Source organism: Labrus mixtus, chromosome 4 (assembly GCF_963584025.1).
Source record: "Labrus mixtus chromosome 4, fLabMix1.1, whole genome shotgun sequence".
NCBI classification, from domain to species: Eukaryota; Metazoa; Chordata; class Actinopteri; order Labriformes; family Labridae; genus Labrus; species Labrus mixtus.
The window spans coordinates 23071628-23098548 of NC_083615.1; the positions used below are offsets into that span (position 1 = coordinate 23071628).

Below are 26921 nucleotides of genomic sequence, written 5' to 3' on the forward strand. Positions count from 1 at the left end.
AAAACAACTGACATGTTGTTGTACCTAAATGCTGTGTTTTGACCCTCAGGACAACTACTGAGTTGTTATTGTGAACATTTGTACTTTATCTTGTGCTTTTCTTGCTAAAAATCCTAATGTCCCCTATTCAAACTCAGTAAATACAAGATTTTATATTAAATGACATGTTTTTCTTACTTGTGCATACTTATTTCAAGAACCATGAGATTTATTAACAACCCTTTCATCACAACATACCTCATCATTTGGTATTATGCCCAATTCAGGAGGGTAATATGCAAGTAGGCCTATATCAATTTTTAAAAGGTGAAAATGTTTCTGATATTATGTTCTGTATGTATACCAGTCTGTAATCACTTGAACACAAATGTGTCATTAAGACAGTTCCTATAGGACCACAAACTGAGTCAATTAAGAATCAAATGTTGATGACCCTGGGAATTGCAATACAACTCCTTGTGAAAACATACCACCTGATGAGCTAATTTTTTTTAGCTCATCAGATATCCAACCTCTCAAATGCTTAAAATATACACACCTTCTACCAGTCTGTGTGGCCAGCACACTCTTCTTTGCTGCGGTGTGCTGGTGGGGTGGCAGTAAAAATGGTAGCAGCCTCATCAAGCTGGTGAGGAAGGCAAGCTCTGTTGTTAGCCTGGAACTGGACAGTTTGGAGATGGTGGCTGAGAGGAGGATGAGGGACAAAATCACAGCCATCCAGGACAACTCCTCTCACCCTCTCCATGATGAGCTGTGGCAGATGGGAAGTTCCTTCAGCCATCGTCTCATCCCCCCAGGTGCAAAACTGAACGCTTCAGGCGCTGCTTTGTGCCTATACTACCATCAGACTGTCCAACAGCAGTGGGTCCTACAGTCTGTCTTCTTTATCACTGACAGACATCTTGCTTATAATAGTTTTAAATGCGTAGTACCTTAATCTTTATTTTAATTGTATTCCTATATATTCTAATTTTATTAATACTCATATGCATGTTCTTGTTGTTGTCTTTTACTGACACAACACTTGAATTTCCCCACTGGGGATCAATAAAGGATTATTTTATCTTATCACAGAGAGAAAACCTTTTCTGGTCTTGATTTGGACTATTGCCTTGAAAATTTGAGAATGTAAAAGCACTGCATATCCAGAAAATAAAAAAATGTCTTTGCTTGCTTGCAAGAATTGATTTTATTTGTATATAAGTGATATTATATTTGATTGCCCAACTTCAAGGCAAAATCAACCACACAGATAAAAATAAGCTAAATCATATTGTGTTGCATTGTCCAGTAATTTCTTTATGTACACCTCTACAATATAATGTGAAAAGGTGAAAAAGCTCTTCCATTATTTCAGTTTTAAGCTTAATTTTTCAGTTTTGTTGATGTTATGGGAATAATTAAAAAAAAACATCCCCAAAACCCTTGTACGCATTGTACACCCAAGTTTATAGCGTACATGACAAGAGAAGATAACTTTTTTATTGCATAATGGCGAATTTATCAGACGTGTAAACATGTCCACTTTCCTGTATCCAGCACATTACATTTTCAATGACAGTATATGATCCAGCACTTCAGTAAAAAAAGGCGTTTCTTGTAGGACTACGGGTGTGCTCAGACTAAAGCTTCGGTTCGTTTTATTATGCAAAGCAAACGTGCGGAGCGGGGTTAAGATTATACATCAGCCGTACGCCGAATATATGCGGTTATATAGCAATTATTATACACTCTAACACATTTGCATTCCTTCGACTAACAACTACGTTTTACTTCATAACTACATTGACAAACCACTATAAACTCCGCTCTTCCGGTTCACATGATAATACACCTCGATCAAGCGACACCATAAAGCGGCATATTCTGCAGCCAATAGAACCTCGAGGCTTGGTTTGAGCGACGGGGAAGACAGCCAATCGGTGAGCTCGGACAGTTTGAGTGACAGACGCTGTGGCTGTAGTGGGGGAAGGGGTCGCTGAAGTTGACGGAACCGCCATCTTGAAAAGTGCCCTCCGATGATCTCCCTTTTCGCGCCTGTCAGAATCAGTTTTAAACGCTTTATTTTCTCTACCGGAATACCGTGTAATATCCGTGTTCGTTTTATTAAGGTCGGGGGCTAATGGCAACATAAGCTACATCCTGGAGACTCGTCGTTTACCGCTGTTTATCGGTAGGTACACTTGCCATGCACTTGGTTGGTGCTGAAGATTAGCCAGCAGTCTTCAGTAGCCGGCTAACGTTAGCTGGCTATAAGAAACACACCATCTTAATGCTGTCAGACACTTCTCTCCTGTAGAGGGGAAACATTGTGTATCAGTGCTGTGAGGTACCGTCATGTTATATTGATGTCTAACCTTTCAGCTAATTACCAGTTTTCTTACATCTCACTGACGTAGTTCCTCACGTTAGTTTGATCCTGATGTGAAGTGACCAGGTTAGCTAACAATAGCTAGCTGCCTGTGCCGGTGTGTTTCTGCTGCGTTAGCGGTGTTTTGGGCCCCGGTATGTTAATGACCTGACGGTACTTGTAAACGTAGTGTTTCGACAGCAAAATGCAAAATATCGCTAGTCTGTGTTACAATCTGTAAACCAGTAATTAAGTGGAGTCGCTAAACGTTTTTATTATGGCGTTTAAATGCATTTTACTGACGACTTTCTGGCGTTGTTGGATTTACCTAAACATAACCACATTCACGATTATTCACGAGTGCTTCTCCTGTAATTTGAGAAGATTTGACAAACATCAAAAGTGATCCCTGTTATTTTTGGTTGCTAAGTTACTGCAATATGATTCAGAATTGCTTATTTGGCCGGCTTCAGATTAAGCTGCTGAACCGTGTATGTGGCTATTAAAGCTGTGTCGATTTAGATAAGAAAATGCTGATATCCTTCTGGACTGAGGATAACTACGTATTCACGGAGTTTACAATTCAATCTAACTACCTGGCTTTAGTCAGTAAATGTCTACTTTGATTTTGTTATGGTCTTGTGACAGCGGATCATGGCCCAGTGCAAAAGTTTGTTTTGCTGGTCTGCTGTACAGTGTTGTTGTTTTTGCCTCGCATATATCGTTCTACGTGGAGGCTAATTAAGTAATTAACACGAATTTACTTCAACAAAGTAAGTGTTAAAAACGTGGTGGATGATGTTGCCCAGTAAAACCAAATAAAAGGGACAAACACAACAGAAAAAACTACAGAAAAAATGGCATGACTGTAAATGGAGGTCATAGTGTCTTTGATCTCTCCTGTTATTTTATTGAGTTGTTGCTGCAATACTATCTGATTCTTCCTTAATATAAGTGGGAATGTGGCTTAATGTGCACAACATGCTGTCAACAGAAAAAAACTGAGTTTACAAACATAAACAAGTAAATAGAAATCTGCTTGAAGCTGAAAACTCTGCCTAGATTTAAACACATTTTAATATCCTGCTTTGTATTTTCTTGTAACGCTCAGCTGTTTTAACTCATGTTACTGCATAAAGCTGGAAAAAAAAAGTCAGTATCTGTCTACTTTATTGAACAGTAGGTCTTTACCTTCTGTTCCTGACAAGAATGTAATCAACAAGTTCTTATATGTCCTTGCAGAAAGTGTCAAACTTGACTTTTTTTAAAAGTATAACACATCTGCAGAGCACACACTTAGCTTTAAGAGGGTTTCCATGAAAAAAGTATTTTAATATTAATTTATATTGTCTCTTACTAAGGGTTGAAAAGCTGTAGCATAGTCTAGGAATAGTTTGGCAACCTTTTTTAATATTTTCTAGCATTAGGCATGAGTCCTTAAGTGCACAATTTTGTTTATTTCAATGTTTAAATACTAAGTAGAGTGTTTCTTTCATTAATATAATAACTAAACCCCCTTTCCATTTCAATAGGGTGCAATTTCATATTGGAAAAGGCATTGTAAAAAAATATATAAATAACGTTAAGGAACCATATAGAAAGAAAAGAATATTCATTAAAGCAGCCAATAACAAAGCAAGTTTTTTTCTGTCAGACATCTCTATCTAATCCCCAATTTATCCAACTTGACAGAGTGGCAACGAGCAGGCATAAAGGTGGTGTTTTGAACCATTTTTGACAAAGTAAACAAAATACAAAAGAAAATGCAATCATTACCATGAACACAGTACTTCAGTGATAAGCCATTAGTCAAGCACAAGTAGAAAATAGAGAAAACAGATCACAGGTGATCTCTAATCAGCTCTTTAACCCGCGGTGTTGGAATGTGCCATTTTGATGCCACCAGGGCAGAGAAGATTAACTAGCTCCTCACGAAAATGGTCACCCTAGTTTTTCTCATGTTAAACTATCTGGATGGACAAATCTTCTGTTAGCTGTTAGTGTTTATTAGGCCGGAGTACAAGCTGCAATCGCAATTGATAATCACTCTGCAGAAAGCATAGCAGCCCACCAGGAGTGTTCAAGAAAGTGTGTGCTCAATATTTAGTTTCTGCCACTTTTGAATTGATTGTCGATGATTTGGAACTACATGTATTCATAGGAGAAACAGTTGGGAAAAAAATAATATCTCATTCACCTTTAATCCCTGACCATTCTTAACTTGAGAACTGCTTCATAAAAATAAAATGTTTACATATTGGAAAACCTGCTGTGAAGACAGGTAGCAGAGCCAACATCAAGCCTGTATGTGGCAGGCAACATAAGCTCATTCATTTATTGTTGTCAGGGATTTATGCCATTTATAATTACAAATAGAAAAATGCTCAAATAGCAGTGGAACTTTCCATTGTTAACCTTTATCCATGTGTTTTTGTATCTGCCCTCCTAGGTGTATGCTGTTGAACTGCTGTATGTGTGCTGCTTGTCAGTCTGTCCATCACCACAGTCTGCCTGTCTGTCCATCCGGCTAGCCTGGAATGGGCCACAACTCCCAAAGACTAGAACACACCTCTTTATAACCTGAGCTCCACCCTCTGGACTCCCAATATACCCGCAGGTAGGGAGAAGAATAATCCCTCAGTTAATCATTAAACTCATCTTTTATATGTTCTGATAACCCCAGGTATAAGATGCCATTTTGTGTTTGTTCTTATGACTCATGTTGTTTGTTTTAGAGCCAAAATGTTTTGGAAGTTTGACCTCCACACTACGTCGCACATAGACACACTCTTAGAGAAGGAGGATGTGACGCTGACGGAGGTAATGGATGAGGACGACGTCCTGCAGGAGTGCAAGGCCCAGAATCATAAACTGGTTGACTTCATACTGAGACCACAGTGCATGGAGGACCTTGTCACCTACATCACACAGGAACCCTGTACTGATGTTGAGGAAAAAGTTAAATACAAGTAAGAGGACACTGCAGATGATAAGAGGGATCAAACTGAAGCACCTGGTTTTGTTTACTTTCAAGTGACATTTGACTAAATCATATGTACAAGCATGTTTCTTTGTTTTTTTTAAACTACAGCATCAGCAGTTGGAATTGCTCTCTGCTATTGTGTGATTTTGATGATGTTCAGCTAGTAGCAGATTAAGTGAAATGTCTTGCATTGTCTACTTTGGTCTCATCCTCCTCCTTCAATCTGCTTTGTTGGTTCTCTTTCTGCTCTACACTCTCTGTACAAACAATGTATTACTTCTTTTGTCCGTATATGAAAAGAACATCCACCCCTTGCTTTAATGTTCATAATAGCGGCACTTAGTTTTTGTGAGCACATCAGTCTCTGGCTCAGTATTTCATGTTGCTTTGTGTCTGTTCATTAATGTGACATTTATATTTCTCCTAACCGTCACTGCTGTGATTTACAGTCATTGCCTTTACATTTTCTGGTAATACTGTAATCATACCATAATGAGGAAGGCTGATCAACAATGTAAAGTATTACATTTTATAATCAAGAACACCACAATGTTTGTTATGACTTTTGCCACAGAATAGAGTTAAGATGATCACAGTGCCCATATACACAAAATGAATCTTAGGTGATCAGATCACAAGTGAAAAAAAGGCTTTCAGGCTGGTGTATTAATCAAAGGGATTTATGATACACTGCAAGGATACTCAAATAACTATTGCTAATACTATTCAGACCCAAAGCCTCTGTAACTTAAATGTTTTGTAGCCTTTATTAGTCTCTACATAATATTAAAAGAAAAGGGAACAAAGTCTTAATATTTTGGATGTTTTTTAACATATCACTGCCACTTGTTCTGACTCTTTCCCCTCCTAATGATTCTTAGCGTTGACCAGCAGTTTGTTAGAGCAGTCAGCGTATTTGTCACCTTGACTTTTCATCACAGTAATGTGATCTACACATTTAAGAGTGACGTTTGTTGTCTATCAGGTATCCCAACATATCCTGTGAGCTGCTTACATCAGATGTGGGCCAGATCAATGACAGACTGGGAGAAGATGAAAAACTGCTGATGAAGCTATACGGCTTTCTCCAGAATGAGCCGCCGCTTAACCCGCTACTCGCCAGCTTCTTCTCGAAGGTCCTCTCCATTCTTATAGGACGCAAACCTGAACAGGTTAGTCAGCAAGACCAGGGTGTTGTGTGTTTGTAAAATCTAAAACATAATATCACTTGACGATTAATGATCGTTCTCTGAGTAATACACCTCATATGAACTCAGGAGACTGAGAAGAAACATCTGTGTATCCCCTGTACTGGTTGGAGGTCCTTTATTGATTGTTTGCCTCTTTTAATAGATCGTGGATTTTCTGCGAAAGCAGGAGGACTTCGTAGACCTGATGATCAAACACATCGGGACATCTGCCATCATGGACCTGCTGCTCAGAATGCTCACTTGCATCGAACCGCAGCAGCTACGGCAGGATGTTCTCAATGTGAGTATCAGAATAACACTTTCTGGCTGTGCTAAAAATGGTTCCTTGGACCATTACAACCCAAAGCAACGGACCAGCAAATTCAATTTTGATCTGGCATTGCTCAGGAAACATTTACAGAGGACAATTAACATTTAGAGTGTGCTGCTGTTCTTCACTGACACATCACCAAGTGAAGCCTCTCTGTTTTTGCTCTGGTAAATGTCATTCAGTGGCTGAATGAAGAGAAGGTGATTCAGAGACTGGTGGACATGGTGCAACCATCTCAAGATGAGGATGTGAGTATCAAGCACACTTTTCTGTTTCCTTCATTTGCCAGCAGGAAGTCAGTCATCTATGGGCTCCTGTTGAACCAGTGAATGTTCTGTTTGGATTTCATGGGACCTTTGGAAGCATAATCATTATCGTTATAAATGTTTCAAAATATGTGGTTGGCAAATTTTTTGCCCACTTAAAAAAGCCATAGCCATTGGGCCCTGTGCATGACTCAGATTTTTAAATTTAAGACATCAAGATATAACGACTCTTAGTGTTTTAGACTTCAAACCAAAGGCTCATGGTTCAAAGTCATATTTCTTCTATTTGTCCTCTTTTCTTTATACAGAGACACTCAAATGCCTCCCAGTCCCTGTGTGAGATTATCAGACTGAGTAGAGACCAGATGTTCCAGGTCCAGGGCTGCTCCGAACCCGACCCACTTCTGGCAACACTTGAAAAGTAAGCATCTGTTTCTCTACAAAGAATCTGAGTCATGACTAAACAGAATAAATCAGTTTAATAATACAGTTATTTTTTACCTTAGCCTTCACACATACACAAGTTCTTTTGCTAATTATTCTAGTAAAGTTACTTCCTTTTTTTATTTACTCAGCATTTTTTTTGTGTAATAATAGATTTAGATATTGTGATCTTTGCCTACTAGGTTTTTCATGACAACATGCTAGTGTTTTTCCTTCATAAAATTACTTGAAAGCCCCATCCGCCATATTTTGTACCGCCTCTCTCTGACATATTTCATACCATCCCCAGCCCCAGTGATACATGAAGAACACAGTTTTCCAAAGACAGTAATCTGTGAATTTGTATTTTTAGCTGCAATTACAGCGTTACGCTGATGTGGTGGCAACGCTGTGCCATAAGTCCTGTGCACCAGATATGGTGCCAAACGTGCAAGGAGAATAAGTGACACGTTTTCCACGGAGGGAGATGTTTTCTATGCTTTTTTTCAAGTGTGAAGAAAAAAACCACTTAACATTTAATTTAATTTTTTTGTAAGTGTAAACTGACACACTATCTTTAATGTTTTATTGAATTCAATTTTGAACAGATGAACAGACATTTATTTTGTATATAATAAAAGGCTTTAATTTGAGAAGTGGCCCATTTTAAATTCCCCATTATTAGATCCCATTACTTTAGAAGTGTTGGGTTGAGCCTGTATGCACAGTACACATGCATGTGTACAAGGTTAGAGGGGTACCACCCAAGCCTCATTTTGAGCCAATAAAAGCCCTGCATGCAGATCAATTATGACTGAGCGGGTTATTTTCTCATCTTCATGTGTGTCCTCCTCCTCCTCCTCAGGCAAGAGACGGTGGAGCAGCTGCTGGGGAACATCTTTGACAAGGAGAAAAATGAATCTGCTATTGTCAGCGTTATCCAGATCCTCCTCACACTGTTTGAGACCAGAAGACCAGCGTACGTCCTCGGGCCTGTGCCTCTATTTATTTATTTTATTTTGCATTGAATTTAACACGTGGTGATGAGTTTCTAGAAGCATGTGGAAAGAGAACAAAACACCTCTTTACTACCCTAATATAATACTATAAATATAATTTAATATAATTTGGCCCAAGCTGAGAGTTGTTTGATTGATGAGTATATAATGAAAATTAAATGGACTGAATTTCACAGATTACTGCTTTATTAAGTCATAGCTGAAGAACAAAGTGTGACAGAAAAGAACAGTCATTTAATTGGATGTAAAGAAGCCCAAACAAAATCCTGATCCTTTAAAGCTCAAAGTGAGCACACCTGATATTACTACTGCTGATATGAACCGTACAATGGACAATTCTGTAGAGACTTAAAAGAACTGTGATCATATGAACACCAAACTAATTTGTTAGAAATTCTTTAACATATTAAATATGAATACATTTTGAATTCACACAACAGTTCTCATGTATGTCTGAAATATCCCCAGCAGCACACCATTATATCCAGAATTGTTGCCCCTGCTTTAGTGGCATTGTCGACATGCTTCCAAGACTTTCTGCTACAACATTAAGTTTGTAAAGCTAGTTCATCAGGCCATGTGTATCCTGTTTTAGGTTTGAGGGTCACATGGATTGTCCTCCTGGGATGTCCCATCCTTCATTCTCAGTCAACCACAGCATCCTGGAGGCTGTGAGACCCCGACTTAAAGACTTTCACCAGCTGCTACTGGAGCCCCCAAAGGTAAAAACCACTCAGAGTTCTCAAGGTGTTATTTAATAACAGAATCTCTGATATATCAAATGTACATGATTGTGGTGTCCACGTATCTTTCACATCTAATTGATAACTGATTAAATTTAATGTTATTTACCCACAATCTGATGTTTATGTTTAATTTACATGCAAGATAAACTTTTATAGTCACCATGAATATTTTTTTCTTGATTCAGTTCAGCTGCTGTTACCACAAGAATACAGAGCAATAAGTGAACTATTCCACAGGAGTCACATGCATATACTAACACGCTGTGGCAGAGATAAAAGTGATGTATTGTCCTGTATCAATATTGCATATATTCCTGTCTGTGATCTATTTATTTATTTGTTCTCTACCAACAGAGGAATATGATGAAGACGACATGGGGGGTACTGGACCCCCCTGTGGGAAACACGAGGCTCAATGTGGTCAGACTGGTGGCCAGCCTGTTGCAGAGCAACACACACAGCATCAACACAGAACTCATTAACCTCAACACACTGGGAGTCATACTAGTGAGTACTGCTGTTTGTGAATGTGCTGTGTGTCTTTACAGATAGTAGGCAGTGAGTAGGCCAGTAAAGGATGGAAGAAAAGAACTATAGTAAAATGCAATCACTTAAAGCTGACAGGTTAGAAGAGTGCAAGAATAAGGTTGGAAAGAGTACTTAATGGTATTCACTGATTTAGGATTACGTTCTGTTTTATTTCCACTAAGAATAAATGAAATATTGAATTGCAGCTCTAACTTTGACATCCCTTTATTACCGATTTCTTTGACCCTTTTAAACATAAGTGCATTTATTATGTATTTTTTTGTTTTGTTTGATCATTTAGTGGATTTGACCTTGGATTGAGTTTGAATATGAATACATGTAGCACAAATGACTACAACTTCATAAAATGTGACAAAGCAAAGCATCCCAAAAACTTTCAGAATCTATTAAAGTTATCAATAAACTCGCTGATCTACACATAAGAACAAGTTACCGTTTCTGAAACCACAGATATTGGAAGCAAAATAACACTCATAATGGGATTATAACTAATGATAAGGATTTATTAATTCACTTTTTTTCTTCTCTCCACAGGATATGTATTTTAAATACATCTGGAACAACTTCCTCCACATTCAGGTGGAGATCTGTACAGCCATGATCCTGGCTATGCCTCCTGCTCCCACTGACCCCCAGCCAGACACAGAGCAAGAACATGCAAGGGAAAGCATCCTTATCAAACATGTAAGCTCCAACAACCAGAGTAAGAGTGACATTTACAGCCCTAAATATATGTGTTCTCCAACTCAACAGTCAGTGCAAACATTTAAGTTAATTCCTGATCATGAAAGCTGATGCAAAGCTGAACTGTTCATTGTAGCAATGGGTGGATAAAGCCTCATGGAGCTTTCGGGCCTTGTTTTTATTCTTGATGAAATGATCTTAAGCTCCAGGACAAAAAGCTCTTCAGACACAGCCATGTCTGCTTTTAGATATGATAGCAGCCCTTAAAGACCGGAAATGAAGCATATGAACAGTTTAAGTCTCATGTGACCACAAGGTTGTCCGTCATCATTATTATGGACTGCCTCTGCACTAGTTGCAATAACTTCTTCATTGATTGACCGTGGTACTGTGCAATGTAAAATTATTAAGTAATGCATTGTTCAGAAAGCCTGTAGACTTCTTTTTTTTACTGATGCCAAGTGTTAGTGTAGAGTAGACTGGGCTACAAATAGTAGCTGCACATTCTCTGCACTACCACTTCTATAAACCCTTTCTGACACCAGACATCATTAGTAACACTGTGGTCTTGGTTTGCCACAAGCTCCATAACAATTGTTTGCTTCAAAGAGGTCAAGTGAGCATTAAGGCTGTGGTATTGAGCCCCTATGTCTAATATATTGTAGAGTTGGACATATGTTATGATAGTGACAGAAACTAGTTACAGGTTTATCACATATCCACACACATCTGAGTATAGTACACTCTGGCATAATGACTTGATTTCTAGGCTTGATGAAGGCAACAATAATGTAATACCAGACATGTCAGTTAGTGAAGGCTTGGTATTATTTGGTTTTGTCATCAACCAACTACATCATGGGCATAATAAATTAGTTTTGATTAACTTTTGCCTGTTTTTTCCACAAACAGCTGTTTCAAAAGTGCCAGTTTATTCAGAGAATCGTAGACGCCTGGAGCTCCAATGAGAAAGAACAGTAAGTATTCTCCTCTGCTGTAAATAAGTCACCTTTCAGAGTCCAACATTGTTTGATTGTGTTGGCATTTAAGTAGAACAGAGTAGTCTGCAAAGCCATTTGCTCCTTTACTGTGATCACTTCTGGTCATGTTTCACAAGTGAGGGGATCATATTAGTTGGAAAGTTGTTACTGGTACTCATAATGGACGGTCCTCATGATTGTATTAATGTGTTTGTTTTTTCTAGGGCTGAAGGTGGTCGGCGACGAGGCTACATGGGTCACCTTACCAGAATAGCCAATTCTATAGTTCACAACTGTGACAAAGGCCCTAATGGACCCCAGATACAACAGCTCATCTCTGGTAAGGAGACCCTTCTGTCTTAGGCTTTATAGAGCTCTGAACTCCTTTCAGATCCACTTTACAGTATGCTTGTCTTTAGACTGTCGACTTAAAGTCAGTTCTGAAGTCAAAGTATTTCATTACTTGCGGGGTAACATTTTTTGACATACCACCAGCCATTAGCAAATAGTGTTGCGCCTTAAGATCATTGACTCTGGACCTAAAAAATACCATCAACCACTGAATCAATATATCTACGTACATATTATTTTTTTCACTGCCCCCTAGTGGATTCATCGCTTTGCTTCACTTAGGTCTGTGCAAGCCTGTTTTTCTTTTAACAAGCTTTAAGGTTCATTCATTTAGTTTTTCAGTATCACATCCTTTCAAAACAAACTATAAGTCGATGCCACTTTTAGTCTGCAAGAAAAATACATTTTTAATGTTGAAAAACAGAGTATGATTTGAGCAGTTTCACAGAGGTAGCTCTGTTGTCCGGTAGGACATTAGCAGATACTTCTGTATTGGTTTCGAGACTCAGCAGACAGCAGCAGGGCAAACAGCCTGTCGTTAAGATAACCAGTGGCATCTAACATTGACCTGAGAGAACGGTCCCCAAACATTTTTGTTAATGTACAGTTTGTATAGATGGAGTGCTAGGTATGTCTTCTGTTTGTGTGTTTAACAGAGCTCCCAGAAGAAGACAGAGACAAATGGGAGGCCTTTATTTCTGGGCAGCTGACTGACACTAACAAGAGAAACACTGTTGACCTGGTGAGTCACCTCCTTCACATTGAAGTCTGTCTTTCATATTAATGTCACTTTATAAAATGGATGTATAATGCAGTCATTAAAACAGACATAACTTTTTATTTACTGTGTTGTCTCTGGAGTCCAGCATGTAGTGGAGCTTAATTTAAAAAAACTAGGTTGTTTTATAATGTCACAAAAGCCAAGCCTGCTCAGTAGTTTGATGTGTCATGCACATTTGAGGCGATACTATTCATTTTTTTAAGTCCAAAGCCATTCCTTTTTGGTTAAATAAATGTATCGATATATTTTTTAGGTGAATACACACCACATCCATTCTTCCAGTGATGACGAGGTGGACTTTAAAGACAGTGGCTTTCACCAAGACTCTTCTCTACAACAAGTAAGTCTTAAACACACACGTGTGCACACACTAAATATCCTTATATATATATACACACATACACGACTATATGTATTTAGTAACTATGTATCCGCACAGTCACATCTTAATATATTCCATGTTTTAAATTGAGTTACTTAACGACTAATGTTATTTGAAATTATTGCTACTTCAAAGAGAGTTAACTAATTTGAAAGCATTTTGGCATTTGTCTGCAAATGCATGTGTTCTTTTTTTAGCTATTAACCTGTCTACTCTACATGTTAACATGTTTTTTCACAGATCAGAATATGTATTTGCTATTTTCTGTACTGCAAGTAATGACAAGATTTGTGTAGCTCCAAGACTATATCATTATCGTTGGTCCTGGGTTTGCCAGGCCTTTTCTGATTATCAGATGCAACAAATGACGTCCAATTTTATTGAGCAGTTCGGCTTCAATGACGAAGAGTTTGCTGATCAGGACGATGTTGCGGAGTGAGTACTCATCCTGCATGACTGGACTTGTTGTCTAAGTATAACTGTAACAGTGAAGGGAAGGGGCAGTAAAGACATTACAAAGCTGGCAGTGGTGGAGAGGAGGATGCTTTTCTTTTCTGCATTTAAAAATTGCATAAAATAAAATATGAAGTAACTGCTTTTACAAAGGCTCCATCCTCTGCTTCATTACTATGGCATGTCATAACTGGAAAACAGTTTGATTTCTTTTGGAAGTTATTGTGTTGACAATAAAATCTAAACGCCAAGGATTTTAGGATTGGATCGGACAGCAGTCACTTCTGATAATTAATGGCTAAAACTGATTCAGTTACATTCAAGATATGTCTTTAGTCCTTTTGATGTGGCTTAAAAGACTAAATATGACTTTGAAACAAGAAACCATATCCAGCTTTTGTAATGTCCTGTCACTCTATACATCCTTGCTCGGGGGTTTAATCTTGTGGGCTGGTGACTGTGGAAGGTAGCTGGTACTGATTTAAAAATGTCAGTTTGTGTGGTGAATTAGAACCTTTTTCTTTCTAAATATACCTTTGGCTTATATTTATAAGACCATGATCAAGACCTCTAATTGGGTGTTCGGTCTGTTCCTAAGGCTTGGCATCATTTCAGCATAACACCATTCAACAGAACAGTATTCACTAACATACAGTAGATCTCTAGTTCATTAAGACGCATTTATAACAATGTAATTTTTTTTTTTTTTTTAACCAGTGAATGATTACTGGCAACAATTACCACAGTTGGTAAAGATCAAACAACAAACAACAGCTAGAGCACTGCAGCACACAGGGAAGCTTTTGTCTTTCAAATAATTTTTTTCAAGTTTGTCAAGAGTAACAGATCCAGAGTGTTGACAGGCCCCGGGCCTCAATGAGGGAATATTATCCTGCAGATGGAACACACAGCGTCATATCTTGCTGTGTAGAGTTGAGCAAGCTCTACAGATGTTGGAAAAAGATGATTTAACAGTAAAATATTTAGTAACATAATCAGTGAGGTTATAGAAGAGTGATTTAGTCCAGGGCTAAAACTGGAAGCAGAGGGAAATAAACAAGTGCTGCTCAGTGTAGTCAAATATTTTATATTAACCAATATGGTGGCATTAGTTTCTGCTGCTCTACACATTTTGTGAAGTCTAAGGTTTCACATATAAGACATGGGACTTTTTAAATGTTAGGATCACAGTCATGCTTTGGGAAACTCTGCCATCCGTTTTATTTTCCGTAGAGCACAGTTTCTCTTTTTGCTTTTCTTTGATCAGTTTTCAACATGCATGTTAAGAACAACAATGTCTATAAAAAAAACATGCGTCTTCATCAGTATGTTTCTGTTCTCATGAGCCTGGCATGGGGTGAGAAACCTGTTTGAAACTGGAAGTGTTACAGCTACAGTATGTGCTGGATCCTGTCTGAGTTACAATCTATGTGAATGCCTAACGACTCTAACTAAACTAAACTCTGTTCTCTTTAACCTTACAGTATTCCCTTTGATAGAATATCAGACATCAATTTTTCACTGAATACAAATGAAAGTGTAAGTACTTTAACTATTAATCTTGACTTCACATGTTTGCTATGAATGTGATGAAAAGTTAAATTCTTTCAAAGTTCATTGATAAGACTCATTGAGTTTCCATTAAACCCTGTTATTATTCAGTCAGAAGAGAAGCAAAAAATGGAGAAGTTACAATTCTTGCAGAGCAACAAATGTCTGTTATATGAGGAGGAATCTTGATCTTTTTTTTTTATCACTGGCAGAAATATCAAGAAAAAAACCTGAATGATTAAATACTGGTTTAAATGATATATCAGTGCCAATGACCGGTGTGTGCGTTTTTTTTTTTGTTCTACCGTAAATTCCGGTGTATAAGACGCACTTAATACCTATTTTTTCATCTTAAAAGTTGGCTGCGTCTTATACACCGGTGCGACCAATATACTAGTATAAAATACTGAAACACGCACCGTCATTACAGCGGGTGCAGTAGTTCCTATCACTGCGACCTGACGCGATTTAAAAACCCATCCCCATTCATTGTGTATTGAAAGCTGAGTGCACGCTGTGCTGTGCTGGGACGGCGACACAGACCAGTCTGGCTGCGCGACTTTTTTCACATCTTTTCTTCCTCACGAGGTCATAATCATGCATTTATAGAAAACAGTGGTACGTTTTTCCTTAAATAAACCTTGTCGAGTGCTCTTTTGATTGATAGAGTCCTATATTAAAGTTTAAGAGTGACCAGCGGAGTCAGGCAGCGCGACTCGCTAGCTAGGAGTCTGTGCTTCACAACTTTCCCTGTAGGCTGAGAGCTCAACTACCGTACTGTAGCTAGAAGAAGTGCAAACTCCCGAAAGTGAAAAAAAGACAGAACTAAAAGAGCGACACAGCTGCACAGAAACTGCACGTTGTAGACATTGCTGAACATAATATAAATCGTCACGCCGGAAGACAGTTTAAACTTTTTTTTCCTCTCTAAGAGACCTTCAGAACAGGGCGTGTCTTATATACCGGTGCGACTTATATTCCGGATTTTACGGTATTTGACCTTTTAAGAGACATTCAGTATGTGTGCAGAGTATTTCTATCAATCAGTCCAGTTAGGCAGACATTTTCAAAGAATAGTGATGAAAATTTTCTAATTTGTTTGTTTCATTTTGCCACCATCTAATCTTTCTTTTGTATTCAGACATTGTTTTATTAAGTATGTGGTCTGTGTGTGTGTTTTTTCTCCAGGCGAATATAGCTTTGTTTGAGGCTCGCTGTAAGGAGAAAATCCAGCAGTTTGAAGATGCTGGTTCAGATGAGGAGGACATCTGGGATGAAAAAGATGTCACCTTCGCACCAGAGGCACAGAGACGCCCCAGGTCAGCTGGACACACGTATACACATGTACATTAGTCTTTTTACACATTACAAGCCCACACATCTATCCTAATTATTGTCAATATCAATAGTTTTCTATTGGGACTTTCTGTAACATTTTTCTTTTCCTTAATGTATTTTTTTTGCAAACAATAACACAGAGCTCTGTACAAACTGTACAAATATATATACACTTGCTTTGTATTTAATTAAACTAAACTTAAATAATGACTTTAACAGTTTGTCTTTGCTCAGTATTGATTAAAGCACAACTACTTTACATCCACATTAACTGTTCTCCACAGTGTACAGAGAGGTTGTTCTCTGATGCTAATTGAATAAAACTGTTTGTCCATCTCAGGAGCTCAGGCAGCACAGACAGCGAGGAGAGCACTGACTCTGAGGAAGAGGATGTAAAGAGAGATCAGTTTGAAGCTTCTAACCCCAGCACCGATGACAGAATGGAAGTCGACACAGGTTTGTGGACCCAACGGTCTTGGGGTACCCCAAAGCTTAGAGGACTGCAATCCTCATAGAATTCAGAGTTAGAGAAAATAACTTTCTGTTTCATAATACATTTTGGTTTCTTAGGCTTTTTAGTTGTACAAGGGCTCAGCAATATGTGGTGCATGCCCCACTGTGTCCCTCCAGTATCTACAAGCAAAATCACACATCTATGTTGCTTAAAAACTGTTTAAACATCCAGGAATTCAGATAATAGACACGTTCCTGACTGTGTGTCAAGTTTGGCCAGAATTTAGCACATTGACCTCACATGATCTACACATCTACAAGGTTTTTTTGTGCAGTGTGGATGGGGAGTGTTAATGCATGCCTGCTTATTTTGTCCTTTTTCTTGAGTTCTTGTATTTCTATATTGTTATTTTTGTAGGCCCAGTATGGACGGCCAATTTTGATGACATCCCCATGGACACAGGTACATCAACAAATCCAGCCTCCAGCCCTAACAACCCTGCCCCCTCTCCTCTGGCCCCCCCCTCCTCCTCCTCCTCCTCCACAGAAGCTCTCCCCGATGCAGCCTGGAGCTCGCCTCTTGCTGCAACAACCAACTCTGAGACAGGCTGGGCTGATTTTTCCAATTTCACCCCCGTCAGGTAGGACGTTATGACAAACTCTTCTTCGATTTCTGTGCCGCTGCTACAGAAAATCATCACTGCTTTTGATTACCGCTGTTCAAATCTGAGAGTGTTTATTGGATTACATGTATTCTATTTTAGCCCCAAAGACCCTCTGAGGTGCAACTCTCCTGTTGCTATGGAAACCAGCATAGAGACAATGGACCCTCTGGGGGTCAATGCACCCATGCAGCCTGAAGGTGAGATATGTGCTTATGCACGTACAGGCTCTCTCTAATATATCTGTGACTCTGACTCTTATGGTGACTAGCTGTAACAAGTGAAACCAGGACACAATATGATATGAAATGTTCACTTGCTTAATGTCTATTTTTATGATTTCACTTTTGAGTGTCTGTCAGTAGGAAAATCTCAGTAGTCTAAAACACCTGAGCAATGAGTGAAATACCTTCTATCAGGTTAGCTGTAGGTTAAGTGATTGTGATGAGTTCATATCTGACACTGTTGTTGCCTGTCTTTACTCATCAGAATGTGACGGCTGGTTGGGTACAGGTGTGGCTTCTCCCTCCTCTACCACACCAAAGGATTGTGGGAGAACCAAAGCAGAGGAGGAAACCGCCTCTTGTGAGCAGCGCAGCATTACTGAGACGGTCATCAACGGCTCCATGAAAGAAACAGTCAGTCTCACTGTTGACGCCAAAACTGAGACCGCCGTCTTCAAGAGGTTCGACAGAGACACACACAAATATTTCACAGCACAGCAGAGACAATAAAGACGTACACCACTTTTTATTTACATTTATTTGACAGAAGTGAAAACTCTCCAGTTGCTCATTGGCCAAAATGCTTACTGCTTCTGCCAAGACTTTTCAATAAATCATATTGTCAATCAGATCAAATAAATCCAAATAGAATGAACTAATTCAGAAATAAAAACAAATACAATGTCAAATCCCAAGCAACTGTAGCTTGTGCTTGAATGTACACAGCAGACACATCTTACTGACTGAAATGTGAAGATAAGGCAGATTGTAGAGGGACTCAGGCCCTAAAACCACATGTTGAAAAATCCTGTATTCTGTTCAGTATCCTATTCTAAAATATGTAGAGAGTAAGAACTACAGCTCAATTTGCACAGTCAGCAACATACAAGACAGACCAGCACCTCAAGTAAGGCGATGGTATCATGTGTTTTGTCTTGGTTTCAGAACAGTTTATTCCCTAGTATTGAGGCTTTAAATTATAATCTGGAAGGTTTTCAGTGAAGTAAATGCTGAGTTTTTAGTCACTTTCTTTGGATGGACATTCACACAATGTTCATTAGCCTGTGGCCCAATGGTAAAGCCTATGTGGGGCCATATTCTTTTGGATTTTGAATTGAGGGTCTAGACGACTCGTCAGTGAAAAAATCACCTTCAACTTTTACTATTGAAATCCTCCATGGTAGCTGACATGACTCTATCTATAGTCCCAATTTCTACAGATTATTAAGCCACACACTATTAAACAGATTTCCGATTGTCCTCTGTCCTTCTGTCCCCTGTTGATGCTGCATTATGATGTCTGTCTGTCTGTCTGAGTAAATAACAAACTGTCTGATGAACTGAGCGACACTTACAACCTGAGCTTCCCCTCTCTCTCTTGCTGTGCGTTGTGGGTGTGGTCTCCTTCAGAGTGTTGAAATCTTATCGGTATGTACAGCCAATCAGAGATCAGCCTGCAGCCGTGATGTAGTCTTGTTGTCACGTCAACCACCAACTTTTCTTTCCCAATTTTAAACTTCTTCTTCTTCTTTGGTTTCAGCTCCTTGTTTGTTTATGTCATTATCTCCATTCTGCATGTTTTTCTACCAAAGGTGTTTTTGTCAAAGTGCAGTTTTTTAGTTTATTCAATTTCAAATGGCTTTTATGTGAATAGGACCAAACTATCTGATACAACTCAAGGGGCCATAATGGATTCTTTATTAGGTGCAAACATTTCTGTTGGTAATTGAATGAATCTTTTTAGGTTTAGCGGTCTGCCAATTACTGGCTTTGGCCTTTAAACATTGTCTCTGTCTTAACATTGCGAGTTGTTATGATTATATTACACAATAAAAGGCACTGCTTTATAATGTCTAATGTGCACACAGTCACAATACTGGAAAGGAGGCATGTTGTCTTGTCATCACAGTGTAACACACTTCTCTTACTCGGCTGTGCACCTCTGTTTGAGATGTTAGAATAAATCATTTGTGTTGCTGTGATTAGTTGCCACAGACATGTGACAATCTTTACAGCTGAACGGAACAGAACTGCTTCCTGATGACTGAGGAGACTTCTTATGGACTAATCTCCTCACTTTATAAGCACTAGTGCATGACGCCATGCTGACGTTTTACCCGTGACTGAAGTCCACTCTGATTTAGTGCCCCGATCTCATCCACTCATTACAGTTCTTTGCAGAAATGCATGGTCTCTGGTGTGCATTAATTAGAAAGATGGAAGATATTTAGAAGCTTCTTATATACATTAAACAAAAAAACATTTATGAACACAGGAAAAAGCTAAACTGAAAGGAGAGTGGAGTTGCTCACAAGTAGATATGCAAAGTACTCTGTATAAAGAAACCAGTATGAACTGCATTTGGTGAAAAGGGTGATTTAAAAAAAAAAAAAAAAAAAAAAAAAAAAATTCCCCCCGAGAAATGCAACCATGTTGGAAAACTCTAAATGACTGTGGAGTTGTTGCTTAAGTGTAGGACTATATTTGGATGTTTGTTGGTGTTTTGCTTTGATTGAGGCCTCATCAGGATTATTGGTGGTTCTCTGAGACAAAAGAAGACTGACGGCTGGCACAATCTGTTTTGGTCTAATCAGTGTTGAATCAGTTTGTAGGCCTATATGCTATCTGCTGGCTCTGTAGCTACAAAGTAAACACAGCATTTAGCCAAACGACCAAATCAGTTTTCAAACTTTCTCCATTTGCTGTACATTTTGATGCTTTTCCTTCGAAGTGTTCATAGTTTTCCATTTCAACACCTCCATCCTTTGTTTTACCGTTTGCTCTGTCAGTCAGTCCAGCATGCATCACTGTTCACACCTCACTGTGTTGTGTGTGTGCGTGTGTGTGTGTGTGTGTGTGTGTGTGTGTGTATGCGTGTGTTTCTGTGGGGAAAGTGGTTGGTATGGATCACCTCACATGATATTAATGTATATCTGTGTTTGTTTGTCTGTGTGTTTCAGTGATGAAGAGAAGAGTTCATCAGTAGTGGAGTGTGGTGATTCAGAGAGAACAGGCTTCAACAGCTCGGCCGCAGCCTGCTGTCCCAAACCAGGGTCAGACACCAAACACACACTTTAAGCTCACACACACTCACCTCATTCTCTCTCTCGCTCACACACGTGCACACGCGTGCACACACACGCACACACACACACACACACACACACGCCCACACATTCGCACAGACAGACTCAACAAATTTTCATAATAATTAAATCTTAAATTGATTTTTTTTATTTAGTGTGAGAATTGTTTGTGTCTGAATGTGAGATTAAAGAAGGTTCCAGTTCAGGGACAGTTAGAGTTTACATTAATTTATAAGATTTTTCAGACCAAAAGCAAAACATGTTTTTTATGACCGTTTGCTTACAAATTCATTGCAAAAATTTGAGTGGCTGTGTTGTTAAAACCTTAGATTCTATTGACCCTTTCTATAATCTATCGTTTCATGCAAACAACATAAAAAATCTTTTTGTATTTCAGACAGACCTGACTCATTTCACTGCTCTAGTCTGCACAATGATCAATGTTTTTGGCATTCTTTTGAACCTTGATTGCAATTAAAACAAAGCAGAGTTTGTTCATTTTATTGTTATACTGCTGTAGTAATCCATTCTTTTATGTCACTTGCACTGCACTTCCATGTGACTTGGATGGCACGTAAAACTGCTTCTAACCAGAGACAGGTGGCCAATGAATGCAGGACATTAGGTGTCCATCTAAGAAATCCTGGTACTGATCCTAGATTACAAGTTATAAATTGTGGCACTGGTCTTCCTTAAGCAGCTGGAGGCAGCGGTAAAGTTAACCCAGACCAATTTCCAATAGAAGGCGGTGAAATTAACCAAGCAGTAGTCGTCTCACATTTTACCATCACTGGTTTGAATGTGACCCAAAAGGAGTAATATTAATATATTTAAGGCAAGCCGTTCTTTGAACTTCTCTCCCTCTTCTACTGTGTTGTCCTGTCAGCAGTGACAAGTGTCGATCCGCTGTAGAGCTTCCCAATGGTCCTCTGGAGGAAATGTCAGCCATCGAGGAGGCCAAGTAAGTCCCCGACGCCCACATGCACTTTGTGAGAGATTAATCTTAAGGTCTTCTCAGCTGCACCACTTCACATATTTTATTCAACCTGTATGCACAGACTCTATGTACACATTACTGAGGCAACTAAGAAGACACATTCAGTTCAAGTTGAACAGTAATAATGGCAGAAAAGTCCATTTGGTTCAAATGCCTGTTACATTTTAAAGATTTATCACCTGATACAAATGTGATGCTGATATTTATTTGCATCCCTACTCTCACATTTGATTGAAGAGAAACAAAGTGCTGCTGCACAGAATCAAAGAAATCATCTGTAGTTTAGCGCTACTTCTTCATTTCTTTATTAACTCTGGAATATTCATGTTTGATTTCCTTCTGTCTTTTCTTATCGCCATCTTTGTGGTTCTTTCAGACTGGACCAGAGTGCCGCGTCAGAGCCAGCTGTAAACGGGCCGGCATGAGGTTCACCTGAAGCCAGCTCATAGCCAGCCTGTTCCGCCTCGCAGGGCCCTCCTCCTGACCAGCCAGTGGAGACTACTGCTCAGAGCTGTACCAATCACACAACCCCCCCCACCCCACCAGGACCAGCAATACCCCCCCTCGGCTCATCACTGACAGAGAGACGGACAGACAGGTGTACAGACATAGAATGAACTGAAAAGCAAAATGTACCCAAACGGATACAGAATAATTTTTTTTCAGCATTTGTTTATATACTATTGTTCTTATGAGGTGATGTGCGACTGATAACTTGCCACTCAAAATTAAATAGTAATGTTGCTATAGTTAAAGAAATGATTGTATGAATAAAATATTTTATAAAAAGAAAGATGTATACAGGAACAGAAGATGACTTACCACCGGTGTAGCCAATTGGTCGCCCACTGAGCTGGTGTTACCTGCTGGATCTGTGATTCTGCATACAACAGTCTGACACTTAATACAACAGTTGCTTTATTTAAATCTTCACCCACCATTGGTCTGTGTTTTCTGAGCAGAACTACTCCCAACTATTGAAACATGTTTTAAAACCACACATCAAAGTTTTATTTTGCTGCAGGTATTATTTGTAAATGTTTCCTTTTGTATTCTTATTCATTGAGTAAGATTTGACGAGCCTTTTCTGATATCCTTTTTTTTTAATTTATTATTGAAGTAAGATGATGTTTTGTTACTAAGGAGCCATACCAACACAGCCTCTCCCCTTCTAGCAGGCAGCATTCATGCTAACTGGGTTCTTACCTCGCAGCTAGAAGGCTTTAAAGGAGAGAGATCCAGTATGTCCTCACCACAGCTAACACTTGGAGCTGTAAATGCATTCTGAGCTTGTGTTTTTAGTCCCAACTAAACTTATTCAGAACCAGCAGTCCTCTTCTTTTTCCCCACACTTCTTTAACATCTCAATTGCTTGTTTGACCAGCAGTTCTCTGATCAGATTCTCCCTTTTAGATTTTGTTCATTTGCAGAATGAAGGTGATCAACAGCCAAGTGTGCTCTGATTCCAAGGGGAATTTCTTTAATCTGGGCCCTATTTTACATATTTTGGGTCCTAATGACTAATAGATACAAAAACTTCTGGAATTGCTTTTGTAGATCGCTTCAGCAGGCAGCCGTGAAGCAGGCTGTAATTGCTGAAACAATCTTTCAGGAAGATTTTGAACTCATCAAAGTACTTCCACTAAACAGACTCAGACTGAGATTCTAAGGCTGTGTTCACTCTGCAGGCCTTGATGCACAGTTCTGATTTTTTTGTTTGTTTGGCTGTTCACATTGTTTTTTTTTAATGTGGCTTGTATTAGACTCCTGTAGGAACCCACATATGATAGTGTCCCAAATCTTATTTGAAAAGGTCAAATTCAGTGTGACTTGCGTTCACACTGTCATTAAAAGTCAGATCTGATTCACATTCAGGTCACTTCTAGCTGCAGTATGAACGCAGCCTAATTGTCTGACATCGTCACAGAAAGGATCCCCACAGAGATTGTACCTTTTTCAACAACAAAAAAAGCTACTTTTTGAGCCAGAAACGGCCAACATATCGCTCTATTCAAAGTCTCCAGACTTTGTTGACAAAATCGTAATGTTACCTCACAGAACATTGGAGTTGTTGGTATTGCCGCTTTGATTGGTTAGTTTGTCTGTTTAGTGTCACTGTTGTTTTTAATGATTAGCTAAGATGAAATGCAACACAAACACATCACAATTATCAGTGTCTAAAGCACTTTTACAGGCCATTCTTCCATTTGTAAGATCTGCTTGCAAGAATGACCCTGTAGCTGTTACAGCCTGTTCGTGGTTTTATGCTGGAACAATCTACCGAAGACATTCCCAAACTTTTTGTACCAGTTTAACCACAAAATCAGTGACGTGGAATCCAGATTTAAAAAGACAGATTTCTCTTTAAACAGCTGCTGCATTTTCAGGAATGCAGAGGGACGGTGAAAGGGCTCTCTAAAGTCAAACTACATGCAGGACCATTATATGAAAATTACGAGACAAATCTGAAAGATGAGCCAGTAAGCATCTTGTAGAGCCTGCTGTGATTCAGTCCCATTATAATCAGAATTTATCGATAGAGATCTTATTTAAATTATACAATCATATTTAAGGCGTCTGATCAAGTACGAACCTTCTGAACCCCTGAAGGCTTAAGAACTTTTTTTTTAATCCATGTGTATCGATTTCAAGCCGTGTGTTTGACTGAAGTTTAATCCAAAAAATATTTTTAGTTAGAGCATCTATGAGAGAAAAGATTTTAGAGCTTTTGTCACACTGAAGGCATCCTTGTTCTCAACTCTACTTAATAATCAGAGGGACTTTGATATACTTTGAAAACAGACTTATTTAAAGAGACTGTCGAGCATGTGCTCGGTCATACTTGTTTCTATAGCTGTTTCTGTGTATGCAGCCTGTAGGCTTTCATCTGTTCTGCACCCTTACATAAGAAAAGTGTCCCGGCCTTAAGCTGCCAGATGCCATACTTTATAAACAAAAGGAGCAATGTGTTGGGAAAATCAAGGGGAAAAAATCACCGCCAACTCTGGAAGCAGATCTGTTCAGCTCTGCTGCTTAATAGCTGTTAGTATTAGGTAACCATTCAGGCCTAAAAGGACCAATGCATCATGTCCTAAGAATTTACTCATTCCTCTGGCAATATGATTATGTCCAAAACAGATAAGATTGTAGCCATAGGTTAATACGTAAGCATTTGATGGAGGAGATGGTTTTTATTACAATTCAAACCAGTATTTTCAGATTTTAAATTATTTAAATGTAATCTACATTTCTGAAGATTAATGACCTTTGGAGATAATTTCTGAGGTTTTGTTAAAACAATTCCACCAGAAGTTCCCTAGAAATTATTTGTGGAATACTCTTTGACAGTCATTCCTAATCCAGATTAAATTAATCCAGACTAGTTTTGTCCCCGTGAAAAGAAGAAATATTTCACAGGTGTTTAAATTTGATGTGAGCAGTTCTCTGTGGCTGAGAAGGATTGAATGGTGGCTGTAGTTAAAGAGCGCTGATGTCCTAACTGCTGCAGTCATGAAGAACTGGGATAAGGTCAGTGATTTATTTTTATTTTTTAACAAAGGTAATGAAAGCAGAGAAGAAAGTATGGAGTGTTTCTTTTTTTTTGGGGGGGGGGGGGTGACATTTTAAGTTTTATTTAACAATGTCAAGTCTCAAAAAATACAGTAAGAGTTACAAACTGAACATTCTAAATTAATATTTTGTACTTTCTAATTCACTATAACATTTTACTTTGGATCTTCTGTACCAATGACTTCTTTCTATAGGAAGGGCTGCTAAGAGTATAACTGGAGTTGATGTACACATTGCTACTTATGCTCTAAATGCAACTGTTTGATTTGAATGTATCAACCTAAGACAACATGCACAGCACTTTCAGATTTACCCCCACTACAAAATTTACTTGGTGCTGGTTTAGCTTTTAACCGAGATCTGAAGTGTAGAATTTGTTTTTATGCTTTTTATTTATGTTTACCAGTCTGATAATTTTAACCAAATACTGTTTTAAGAGAGAGTGTTTGAAAAATATAAAAGCTTGAGTGGTTGGTGGTACCCGAACAAGAGAAATAATAAGTCTGTTGTGAACCAGGTGTACTGTGGCTCTGGATTCTCTGACGTGGAGTGGTGTTCGTCTTGGAGAAAGCAGGTATGTGACACCTGACCAGCACTACACAGTAACACACTCAATTATATTCAAGTACACTGTACAACTGAATTAATACCCCTGACAGATTTCTTCACAGTCTGAAATACTGAAGTTAAAGACAAATTCTAAAATGTTAGATTATTAAGTGTCCCGTATTAGTGTAACACTCTCTCTTAGGTTACTTATGCTTGAAAATTCACCTTACAGAGACATTTGTTACCTTACAAAAATGGTCATAATTCTGAACACTTTTTGGTAACGACTGACAAAAACAATATGCACTTGATTGGCCTTAAAATAAAAAGAATTATGTTGTGACATTTCACATAGATAAATACTTAGGTTAAGGATGTATAAATGCATTTGAAAAATAAACTAAAGACTATACAAGTGAAGTAACATGGTCGTAATTCATTAATAAATACAAAAGAATACTACAATTAAAACTTTTTATTGTCATTTTATCAAAGCCAACATTTGTTTTCATTATGTAGGAACAGTTAATACAGCAATTAAGTTTTAATTTGAATTTTTTTATAAATCTACTGAGCTCTGGAAAGTGATGTTTAAAGGACTGGGTGAAATGATTAAACTGAAGGTTAAAACCTGCATCTTGTAGCTTTTGTTTGATTTAGTGTACTTATTTTCCTTGAGGGCAGAGGGGGAACAAATGGCAATCCTTTTCTGTTAACAAGTTATTAATTTCAGTTCGTGTAGAATGATTTTTCTCTGTACCAAATATGGTTATTATAAAACAAAAAGGACCTTGCACTGACTGTATTGACTATTAAAGTTGTGGGGAATATTTTTAAAGATATGTTTAATATAATAACTCTACTTAGATATGCAAATACGATCCAGATCCAGTGAGACTGAAACCTCCCAGTATGTAATAAAAGCCCGTACAGCTGAGAGCTTGTTTGTAGACAGCTGAGAGCTTGACTGCCTGACAGACCGCGCTCGGGGCGAACATGCGTC

At 38.6% G+C, this 26921-nt stretch overlaps 1 protein-coding gene across 7 annotated transcripts; it reads left to right on the forward strand.

Annotated features, from left to right (window-relative positions):
* Positions 1 to 1964: 1964 nt before the first annotated feature.
* On the forward strand, positions 1965 to 23126 carry ppp6r3 (protein phosphatase 6, regulatory subunit 3). Of its 7 annotated transcripts, none has more exons than XM_061036446.1 (26): positions 1965 to 2173; positions 4800 to 4967; positions 5086 to 5319; positions 6319 to 6505; positions 6687 to 6824; positions 7037 to 7102; positions 7429 to 7541; positions 8409 to 8522; positions 9158 to 9284; positions 9663 to 9815; positions 10392 to 10541; positions 11454 to 11518; positions 11746 to 11861; positions 12529 to 12614; positions 12907 to 12993; positions 13373 to 13470; positions 14973 to 15027; positions 16228 to 16358; positions 16718 to 16833; positions 17249 to 17471; positions 17595 to 17692; positions 17982 to 18177; positions 19127 to 19144; positions 20677 to 20769; positions 21689 to 21763; positions 22176 to 23126. In XM_061036446.1, the coding sequence occupies exons 3-26, from the start codon at positions 5093 to 5095 to the stop codon at positions 22222 to 22224; spliced, it is 2781 nt and encodes a 926-aa protein (XP_060892429.1). In that variant the 5' UTR covers positions 1965 to 2173; positions 4800 to 4967; positions 5086 to 5092; the 3' UTR covers positions 22225 to 23126. The 7 variants fall into 7 exon arrangements, with proteins under 7 accessions (XP_060892429.1, XP_060892430.1, XP_060892435.1 ...); XM_061036447.1 differs by having other exon boundaries at positions 21692 to 21763; XM_061036452.1 differs by having other exon boundaries at positions 17378 to 17471.
* Positions 23127 to 26921: the final 3795 nt, after the last annotated feature.

What these genes read in the sequence shown, in the direction of transcription:
- ppp6r3 (XM_061036446.1), top strand. Translation starts at nt 5,093, where the DNA reads ATGTTTTGGAAGTTTGACCTCCACACTACGTCGCACATAGACACACTC. An exon ending in AACCATCTCAAGATGAGGAT is followed by an intron (nt 7,103 to 7,428) that starts GTGAGTATCAAG and finishes TTCTTTATACAG; the next exon opens with AGACACTCAAATGCCTCCCA. An exon ending in AGAGAAACACTGTTGACCTG is followed by an intron (nt 12,615 to 12,906) that starts GTGAGTCACCTC and finishes TATATTTTTTAG; the next exon opens with GTGAATACACACCACATCCA.